The sequence below is a fragment of the Vigna unguiculata genome, chromosome 9, assembly GCF_037176805.1.
Source record: "Vigna unguiculata cultivar grain cowpea cultivar isolate G323 ecotype 2 chromosome 9, ASM3717680v1, whole genome shotgun sequence".
NCBI lineage: Eukaryota > Viridiplantae > Streptophyta > Magnoliopsida > Fabales > Fabaceae > Vigna > Vigna unguiculata.
Window position 1 is genome coordinate 4,796,602 of NC_140800.1, and position 11,740 is coordinate 4,808,341.

At 29.3% G+C, this 11,740-nt stretch overlaps 1 protein-coding gene across 1 annotated transcript; it reads right to left on the reverse strand.

Annotated features, from left to right (window-relative positions):
* Positions 1-4,152: 4,152 nt before the first annotated feature.
* LOC114164812 (putative inositol transporter 2) lies at positions 4,153-9,804 on the reverse strand. The gene is made up of 6 exons (XM_028049582.2): positions 9,549-9,804; positions 9,393-9,463; positions 5,844-6,179; positions 5,658-5,765; positions 4,986-5,585; positions 4,153-4,803 (listed from the first exon to the last, which is right to left on the reverse strand). The coding sequence occupies exons 1-6, from the start codon at positions 9,679-9,681 to the stop codon at positions 4,306-4,308; spliced, it is 1,746 nt and encodes a 581-aa protein (XP_027905383.2). The 5' UTR covers positions 9,682-9,804; the 3' UTR covers positions 4,153-4,305.
* Positions 9,805-11,740: the final 1,936 nt, after the last annotated feature.

Consider the following 11,740-nt stretch of genomic DNA (forward strand, 5'->3'; position numbering starts at 1 on the left):
ACAAACAGCGTCACAATACAATATTTTTATTAAAGAAAATGTATGGTTCCAAAAATGTTCGAAAAGAGTTTTTAAGAAATAGTTTGATATCAAAATAAATCAAGAAACGCAAAATAAAGTATATTTGGACATAAAGTATATTATATATATTGTAGATCAAAATCTTAATAAGGAAGTTTTCTTAAAGCTCGTACAAAAAAATATGTAAAATTAATTTAAATCTATTGTACCATTTAATGAAGTTGTCGGTATGTGTTTGACTTAAAGTTACTGTAAAGCTCTCACAAAACATATCAACATTTTCTTGTATACGTAGAATGATATCGTTAATATAAAAAAAATTATTTTAAGAATAAAAGGTACAGCCGAAAAGGATTTACTGTAAAATTAAGTAGTAGAAAATTGAAATTTTTGAAAAAGATATCGCATAAGTTAAGCAACTAATCTAGAATATTTCATATTGTATGGAACATTTTTACAATTTGTTAAAAATTATTGTTTTTTGTCAATTTTTTTCTAGAATAATTCCAAAAAATTTTCCTCAACTTAGACACTTAAAATAAATCGTATAATGAAAATAGTAAAGACGCCATTGCCTTTCTTGACCTAATTATAATAATTCGAAGATGGATGAAGAATGGAATATTAATAAGGGAAGACAATATCACAAACCCATTTTGAGGAGGCAAAACCCAGTATAAGTAATGATTGAACCTCAGAAAACATAAATGATTGCTTTGTAAAAGTGAAAAACATGTGAAAAATGTTTTTATTCAACCAAAACATTATGGGAAAACCTAAAAACTGTGGCACTTGTTCGGTCATCATTTTTTTCTTCATTTCCTTATTTATCATCCATTATTCCACTTTCTATATACTTTTCGTTTCCAATAAGTAACAAATTCTAATACAACAATTTCACCAAACTCACACTCTTATGAATTTCTCAATCTTGGTGGAGGAATTGGCATCAAATAAAATACACTACTTATATTATTCTTTCTTTATGTTCTTTCAAATGCATTTTTTATTATTATTTTTGTTCTTTCCTATGCACGTTTTGGTGAAGGTCGACACGTATATATGTTGATCATTTTAATGTTTGATTTCTTGAATTGGTAAAACCACGCCACTAAGTTAATTTTTTTTTTCATGAATACACGAGCTACAATATTTAAAAAAGAATGTTACATGGTATGTAAGAAATAATATTTATTTTTACTCTTTCATTCATCCAAATTCACAAATAGAAACATAGTCTTTCCTTATTATTTTCATTAATCCAAACCATACATTTATTTAATATATCTTTGTTATCCTTTCTTTTACGTTATCTCCATTTCATTTATAACTTAAACCAATTATAAATAAAATAGTGTTATTTAAGAATAATATCCTACTTCTTCATTACTAGCAATTTTACCAAGAAAACAATAGCAGTATATTCTTGAATAATCGAAACATCAAATTGAAGAACACAACCTTTGGCAAAATTGGGACCATAAAATTCAATTCTAGTTAGCAAATAATTCGTGGTGTATGGTATACCAAGAGTTTAGAAATATATAAAAAAATTATTTTGGTTTTGTAGAAGCCACAGCTGCAAAAGTTGTTTTTTTCTTTTTTGTATTACAAATACTTATTTTACAAATAATGGCAAACATTATTGATTTATACTGACAAAGTGACAGCCCAGATTTGAAGACACCAAGAATCATTACTTTGAAAATTTTAATTGAAAAAGAGAGAAATATTATATTATAAGATACCTTTTGTGTACAAAAAAAATGCATGTTCGATATTCTTATGAAGTGCATATTATTTTTCAATATACTTGCAATACCTTATATGGAGATGATTCTTTCTTGGTTACAAGGTAAGATTTGAATCTAAAGATTCTAAACCCATTTCATGTTTTTTTTTTTTTTCATGAAATTCTGTACAATATAGGAACACGTAAAATCACTGAAAATTAATTAGCATTTCATTCTATTTTCACACTTGTTCATTTATGTGTTTTTTCTCTCTCTCTTCGAATATGGAATATTATAGTTCAGTATACTTCAGCTTTATTTTAGTAAAATTTTACATGTATCTCTCTTCCTTTTTCTACATCCTTTTTCTACACCCTTCCAACACCAGTTAAAATGTAATATTTTATACTTTTCTAATTGACTCATCCTAAAACATTTATATTTTAACATAAAATTTTTATTTTGTTGGTACTAGACGGAGGTTGAGGAAAAAAAAGAAGTATTCGTGTATCACCACCCTCTATTTTATTATGGTGCAATGAATAAAAAAAAGTGTCGACCCACTCTTAACCTGATTTGAATATATATAATAGAAATAGTAAATAATTATTAAAAAAATAAAATAAAATAAAATTATAAAAAATATTGATGAATTAAGTGGATTAATTCATTTTTTTTTTTAAATTAAATTTTTTTCAATCCAACCCGACTTAAACCGTGGTAAACCAAGTTGACTCACGGATTAAAATTTATTTTGACATCTCTTTTAAAGAGATTTAAGATCATAAGGTAGCTAATCATTTTGTTATGGACGCTTCTCCCTGCACCTCCAAGGCTTCTTCTGCACCCCCAAAATTTACTATTATACCCTTCATTAATATACAGGTGAAAAGTGGGTAAAACGCAATAAATTTCATTTACTCCGTACCAACTCCTCTGCACCCCATTCATACTATTTCTTCTCCCGTTTCTTCTCCGTCTCATTACCTCATTACTGTGCATTCATTAAAATTTGAAATATTTGTGAAACGGAATACGAATTCTGTTTCAGAAAAATGTGAAATATTTGTGAAACGGAATACGAATTCCATTTCATAAAAATGTGAAACAGATTCTGTAATCCGTTTCACAAAAAAAAAATTCTTTTTTTTGAAACCAAAGATGTTCCCAACCTGAATATTATATGTGACAACCAATTTTGAATAGCTAAAAACACCGATGTTTCAGAATTTTGTTAACTTGTATGACTTGCATGTTGGAAGGCACCGTTTCTCCCCGTTAACTTTGTTTGTTGAGATTATTAATTAAAAGTTAACGGGGAGAGAATGTACACTCCTTTTCCTCCCTGTTCATATTTCCTTCATCCTCACCTACAAACAAAAAAAAAACCTTCAAAGATGATGAACCCAAACACCCAATTTTTCATCCTGAAACCCCTCTATTTTCGCATCACCAATTCCTACATCATCATCTTCTACCTCCTTGCCCAAATCACTTCCTCTCAAGTCGACCCTAAATTCACTGCATGTGCACCCAAAACCTGCCCCAACAACAACCAATCTATAAGTTTTCCCTTTTACATCCAAGGAACGCAACAACCTTATTATGGGAGCCCTGGTTTTGAAATCTCATGTGCCGCAGATGGCTCCCCTACCCTCAATCTCTCTCACACCCAATACCTCATTCGTTTCGGTGAAAAAGCAAAAGAAACACCAAAACGGATTCCAGGTTCTGTTTCAGCCTCCTCCGAGACGGATTCCAGAATCCGTTGCAGTGAAAAAAAAAAAGGAAACGAATTATGTATTCCGTTTCAGCTTTCTGCAAAACGAATTTCACAATCCGTTTCGGTAAAAAAAAAGCCAAAACGGAGAAAAGCGAAAGATGGGACCTACGAAGTTGCACAAAAGAAAGGAAAAAGAAGAAAAGGAGCCTGCGGAAGCTCTGTGGGAGAATGGGAGAAGAACAAAATGTGGGAGAAGAGGGATGAAGAGTGTGTGGAGGCGGTGTGGGTGGGAGAAGAGACGCGCAGCACAACACATAAGTCAAAGATTTTTCTGGGGTGCATGGAATCTGATTCTTAGTGCTTTATTGGGGTGCGTTTTTGGGGGTGCAGGGTGAGGGTGTATGGTTTTGGGGTGCAGATGCGGTAAAAGAAATAATAACTCTTAATTTTTACCATGAACAAACATGGAAAAAAATTTAGTTTTGGAGGTAGAGGAGAGATTATTGGAGGTGTAGGGAGAAGCTCCCTTTTGCTATATATTAAAATCTAACAAAACTATTAAATCCACAACTAAAAACAGCATTGGGCTTTAATGTCTAAAAGTTTAAACAAATTATGGTCCAAATTGATCCCAAAATCCTGTTTTACTTTTTTCTTAAAGAAAAGGTTTAATAATTTTTTTCAATTATATTTTTTATTATAATTTTGTGACATCAAACATAGGAATCGAGAGAGCTCCATAGTAACATGATAAGATCTTTAAGTTGTAACCTATACCTATGACTCTTTTAACAGTTCATTCACTTGTCTGGAACATTATTGACTGAATCAAAGTGATAGATGATGCTTTTGCTCTGGTCCTTCAGGAGAGTGAGGACTTGTCTGCCAGAACTTAAAGTTGAAAGATCTTGTTTCCAGCATGTTCTCCACCTGCTCAATTGGAAGTCCTTTGGTTTCTGGCACGAAAACAATGACAAAGAAAATGGCTGCAACAGTGATGAAGATGAAGATCATGAATGTAGAAGAGGTCCCAATGGCCTGTGTCAAGGACAGAAAGGACTGAGCCACAATCAGATTCGAAACCCAATTGGAGGTAGATGCTATTCCTCCACAGATTCCTCTGTATCTTAAGGGATAGATCTCAGAGTTCACAACCCATGGAACTGTTCCCATCCCTGGTGAGAAGAATATGATGTACAGTGCTAGCCCAATTAAAGCAAGCCACCCATATTTACTAGGACATCCCCTACTGTACCATAGCCTCTCCTCTTTCTGGCACTCATCTTTTGTTCTCTCATTTGAAATCAAGCATGCACCAGGTAAGACCTGTGCAATAATTTAACTGGTGTTAGGATTTAGGACTCAACAAAACTTCAATAAAAAAACTTAGGGTTAGGTCCTTATGCACCGGCCATAGGGTCAAAATGTATTAACCATGCAAATTTTTTTAAACCTGAAAAAATTATTAATTAGGATGAAATTAATTATAAGGGTTGGTGATACTTTACCTTATTGGCTCTAGAAGCACAAAAGCCACACTCTGGAGAAGCCTTGAGGCATGTCATGCAATCCCATTCAGAAGGGTTGATAGCTTTGCTGTAACCAGGGCAGGTACTACTGTTGAAGTGAGAGGTTTCAATTGAGCTAACCATGGGGGAGTGAGTAGTGGTCTCATGAAAAACAACAGTTAAAACAACAAGGGAAACAACTACACCACACAAGCTCAACAACACAAGCTTCCTCCTCCCAGTCTTGTCAATGAAATATATGCTCAAAATAGAACCAAATGCATTTAGCCCTGCAGTGACTAGTGAAAGAAGCAGTGCAACCCTATTGGATGCAAAACCAGCCAACTGAACAATGGTGGGACTGTAGTACATCACAGTGTTGATCCCCACAAACTGTTGAAAGATTTGAAGCCCCATTCCTGCATATAAACCTCTTCTCACACTCTTGGTTTTCAGCAGTTTCATTATGCTCACTTTCTCAGAACCTGCAGCTTCCCTCACTTCCATTTCAACTGATTCCTTCAGAGCATTCATCTCATCTTCAACTTGTTGGGGAGGGTAAATCTTCCTCAAAATGTCTTTAGCTTCTTCCTCTTTTCCCTTTCAAACACATGAAAGATAAATCAGCGATAATAAAAGAACTAACAACTAACATTTCTCGATAAAATCAACCTTTCTGAATAACCAACGAGGTGATTCTGGGAGCAAAGCCATCAATATGACTTGTATCAGTGCTGGAATTGCTGCAACTCCTAACATCCACCTCCATGTTCCTGGTGCCTGAATAAATGACATGAAAAATGATTGTTCATGTTCATGTTCATGAAAAATATAAGGAGAATGGTGTTGTGATCTCACAGTTGTGAAGGCCAAGTTGATGACATAGGAAAGGAATTGTCCTCCAGTGATGAGAAGTCCATTGAGACTGACAAGGGCTCCTCGTACTCTGGTCGGTGATGCTTCTGAGATGTATAAAGGGGATGCCATTGAAGCCATTCCAACACCGAGGCCAACGAAAACACGACCAACAATTAAGGTTGCTGGGTTCATTGCAGAAGCCATCACGATAGACCCAATGAAAAAGAGGATATCTGCTACAACTATTGACTTTTTTCTTCCAAATCGATCGTTGATCCATCCACCAACTGAAGCTCCTATGATTGCTCCAGCGAGTGCCATGCTCACTATTGCTTCCTGTTTCATGAACACCAAAGTTTCAACCATTCTTATTATCATTATGATTAAACTATCTCAATAACTTCAGTTCTTCCAATATTAGCATTCTGCACAAGAGATTTCTACTATTAACTCGAATCATAAGTTATGTAATGTTTGCAGAAGTTTTTTTATCTAAATTTTTGTTTAGTTTATTATATAATGTTTGTTCAACAATGTCGTTGATATCTGTTATAACAATCACATAAAAAGTACAGGATTAAATATCTTTTTAGTCACCAAACTTTGATCCAAAATTAGAATTCGTCCATGTTCAAAACTTCAATATATTTTAGTCTCAAAACTTTAAAAATAATGAATATAATACTGTTAACTCAATTACATTAACTTCTTTTGAGGTATTTTACGCATCTCTCGGTAGATATTAAACCAGGGATGTGTCAAACCATGTTAAAAGCTCCAATATTAATATGAAACGTGTTCAATACGTCAAAAGAAGTTAACATAATTAAGTTAAAACAACTATATTCATTCACTTTTAAAATTTAAAGTTTAGGGACCAAAATATATCGAAGTTTCAGATAAGAACAAATTTCAATTTTGAATCAAAGTTCGAGAACTAAAAACATACTTAACCCAAAAATATATATTCATTAAGAAAAGAAAAAAAAAATAGATGAGTTATTTTCCTCTTAACATGATACTATTTTTTAACTTTGCAGTACATTATCAAGGTTTTCTTTATTAAGTTGATTAAATTATAAAAAAATAAACGTTACTACTCTAGATTTATAGTAATGACAGACACTAAGAGAAAAATATTTGACAAGAAAGAAGTTAATTGATTATGAGGTTAGAAATGTCACAAACATTTGGGAAAGTTGATAATGAGATTAATAGAATAATTGTTTGTTTACTTATGTGATTAATGAGATTAATAGAATAATAGACTAATGAGATTGATAGAAATCTAACCTAAATTATGTGAGGTGGTGGAATTATTTGCAAATCTTTGTCTATAAGCATATTGAGGTTATTTGTTTAATTAGTTTTTTTCCATGTAAGGAATGGTGTAGCTTGAGAGTGAAACTAGAAAAAAATATTATGAATAATTGAGTTTTGTGTTCCACTAAATTTAGAGTTATTGGGACCACACACTTGTGGCCAATATTCAAAGTTCACTATTGGGGAACAGAAGCTTCTTTCATTAGTGAAAACTTTTAAGTTTAACTCCAACTACATGTTTGTAGAAAAAAATTAAGATAATAAATAGAATTTTCACGAAATTGTGGCCAGAAAAAAATTTCATTTTGTTGCAATACAATAAAAAAACAAGTATTTTCATAAAATAGTAATTATTATGCTATCTACAATATTTTAATTTTTGTAATTCCATGCTTCAATGTGAATTTACTAGTTCAACTTTATTCTCTCCGTTTAAGATTTTGTTCTTCTTAAGCTCTTGAGTTAATTTCTAATAACAACCTTTGCATTCCTAAGTCTTACATATTATATGGGTTTAATATATTTTCATTTTCTGTATATTTTTGTGTAATTTATTTTGTTCATTATTAATTACATAAAAATTATATGTATAAGGATGCCAAAATAATTTGTACTCATCGGTATCTGCAGATAAATCTTGCAACGGATAGAAAATAGATATTGTAAATGAATATCCGCAGGTAATGGGTATATGTATGTTTTATTATCCATGTTAAAAGGGCGGGTACGAGTATCATAATATTCATATTCGTGGATACCCGTACCCGATATATTTTAATTTAAATTTAAAAAAACATAATTAAAAAATTAACCTATTGAAATTGAGTGAGTTATTTTTTATCAATTGGTTTTAAAAAATCTCAATTACTTTGTAAATTATCATTCAACACCATTTAAATAGGTTATTTGCAGTTTGTTTGAAATTTGTAAATATTATGCATTGTATGTATATTTGAATTTATGGTTAATATATATTAAATATTAAACTTTTCTTTTATAACTTGTGGATATTAAAAAAAATATACACATATCCGTATAATAGATACACAAGTATAAATACAAGTATAGAATAAATATTTATCCAACAAATATATATATATATATATATATATATGAGAAGCTACTATTTGTATCTACTCTTTATGTGACATCTTTAAATATGAGTTTTAAATAGTCGTTGTCAAAGTTATCCTGATAATTTATAAATCGATAATGAATGTAAAGACACTTTTCACTATGATTTATACGTTCCTTTTCTCTTATTTATTTATATATATATATATATATATATATATATATATATACTTTTTTTTTTCAAGATGATTTTTTTGGAAAGAAAATATCAAAAGGCATTTAAAAGATTTATTAAAAAAAACGTTTGATTTTTTCACTGCCACCTTAACACCTAGAAAGTATCTAAAGTTTCAAATACCAATGGTAATTTTTCTTCGGTTTTATTTTAAAATGTTTTAAAAGCTCCCGATATAACCTTATTTTAAAAAATCAAAATAAAATCTTACTTTTTTGTAATAAATAATGAGAATATATATATATATATATATATATATATATATATATATATATATATATATATATATATATATATACTGTATAAAATAGTGTTATCCAATCACAAACTATTATGTGTAATATCTCTCCTTAACATATGTGGATTTACTAAATCGAATGACATGAAGAAATTAAAAGAAAATAAAATAGGTGAAAATGTGTTTCAAAAAAAATCGTAATAACGACTTCTAGAAGACTAAAAAAATGAAATTTCTTTCTAACTTAAACTACTTAATATATTTCTTTCTACTCTATACTACTTCAACGTAAATTAATACAATTTTGCTTAATTTTTATTTATAAACGTCGAAAGTCTCGTATCAATTAAAAATGAAATCAATTTATAATATATAACTTATTGCTGACTCAATAAATTAATTTTATAAAATTAACTAAACTTAAAATTTATGTTTTAATAATAAAATATATTAAAATGTTTTGTCAAAAAAAACACGAATTAAGGTAATACCGGCCGAACAGAAAGGACAGGAAGAAAGCGATAAGTTGAAAAACGAAATATGGGATCGTACATTTGAGAGGCAAATACCCTGTTTTGTCCTTATCGGAATAGGTGTGAAGAATGAAGATAGAGGGGTATAAAAGTCCATAAAAATAAAGGAATTTTGGAAGAAACTAGAAATGAATGTAGATTATTACCTGAAGCCAAGTCTTTGTATCGACCTCTTTGAAATCATCTCTGATATACAAGAGAGCTCCAGATATGACTCCTGTGCATAATTTTCCAATTTAGAAAATTAATTTTGTAAAAATGAAATTAAAGTTAAATAATTAAAAAATAATTTAGTTACGAACCAGTGTCGTAGCCAAAGAGAAAGCCTCCAATTCCAGCGGAGAGAGCAAGGCGAAGAACAAAAGGGTTTTTCCATGAAAGAGACAGACATTCTCTGAAGGCAGAGACATCGGCTTCTGCTACTCCTCCTTCCATCTTTCCCAACACAATACAACAACGTTTGTTTGCTACAAACTTCGGTGTCAGAGAGAGAGAGAGAGAGCAATTATTGAAGAGATTATTGTTATTATTATCAGATAAGACGGGTGAGCTGAATAGCATATTTAGCATATTTATACATAAACTTCAATCCACAATCAATTTTTTTGGACGCACATACAAATATAAAATTTGGAATTTTCTATCGTCATAAATAAAATGGTTACTCATCATTCATTTAGTAGCAGCATGTAACAAAATGTTCTAAATTCTAGGTAGGATATATACATTCAAATTACAATCACGAAAATGTTTTTTTTTTTAATTTGTCCATGTTAACAATTCAATTCAATTTTAGGAGTATTTTCATCATTAAAAAAATTATTTTTTATTTGTAAATAAGATAGTAATAGAAATCGACCGAATATTTTAGCTTACTGATTCGTTTAAATTTGTCCCACAAAATTTGTATTTCGTGCGAGTGAACACCGTGCAGATTTATATAGTTCATATTGACTTACATTCTTAAAATCCAACAACACTAATACAATATATCGTGTGTTTCTTCTAAACAATTTGTTCATTATGTTTCTTCTTCAAACAATCCAAAAATAATTTTCTCTTTTGTTAATTCATGTTATTAGTACATTGATTAAGGATAATTAATATTCATTGAATCTTGTAGAAATTTATTGTTAAATGTGATATTAAATAAAATTTATTGTCAATAATTTTATGACTTTACTTTTGAAGAAATTACGTGAAGTCATTTAACTTTATATTATGCTAGTTGTAACATATTTCTTGTATATCATATATCTTATATCTCCCATACCTTCATTTTTACAAATTCTAAACACTCATTATTTTATTATTTCATATTGTAATTATATGACTCATAATATACCATGTTGTAATATGACTCTCAAAATTTTATAAGTCTGCATCTCAATTAATTTCGCATCAAACTCTCAAGATCAAAATATGAACTTAAACGAATGTTTACGATAACGATAATTAATATCTAGTCAATTTTATAAAAAATTATTATTACTAATAATCATTAATCCAGTTTTATTTTATTAAAAGGACAAAAATATCCATAAGTGTTGTACATTTATGCTTAATATTTTATTTAATGTTCACTAATAAAATTTAAAAAATAACAAAATAAATATATTTTAATGTTGTTAAAAATTGAAATATAATTAAAAATAAAAAGTTTAAATTAACATACAAATCAACAAAAAATAATGTTAAACATCTAAAAAGTTTACCTAAAAAACAATTAAATTATCAAAATTTATCTACCACTATCCTCATTCAATGTGCAATTTACCATCTATAAATTATATTCAAAACAAATAGAGGAAATTAATTTGAAAGAGTAGAAAAAGGCGAAATTTTTCTATAAAAAAGTGTAATAATTTCATCATAAAAGAATTCTTTTCTGCAAAATTTAAAGACCATCTCTTTGAAACGTTTCAAACCTTAACATTTCAAGTTTCATTGAGACTCTTGAAGAGTCAGAGAGATATTTTTACTTATCTATTTGTGAAAACCTTAGAAATTTCAAAATGTTTATTTTGTATCATAAAATTTTCAAAGATATTTTTGTCTTTAAATTTTTTTTTTATATGATTTGCATTATTTTAATTAATGGAATTAGCTATTTCGGCTCTCAATATAAAATTGACGAAAACAATACGTATTAATTATTTCTTAACCATTGTTCCTATAGTACTGATTAACATTTTCAAATAAAATAAAGAAAAAATAATAATTACTATTGATTTTATAATAAAGAAATGTATAAATATGTCATAAAAAATATATAATTTTAATTAGATGCGTAAAAATAAAGGTTTGTGTGTATTAATCATGAGTCCTAGTGCATATATGAGTAATAGTGGTAACAATAGCATGGAAATGTTTATGGCTCAGTTTAGACTATTTTAGAAATATAACGCTATTTGATCATTATTTTTTGTTTGAATGCGATTTAGTCATGAAAATAAATTGTGCTTTAGTTGAAACTAATTGAATGAATTATTAA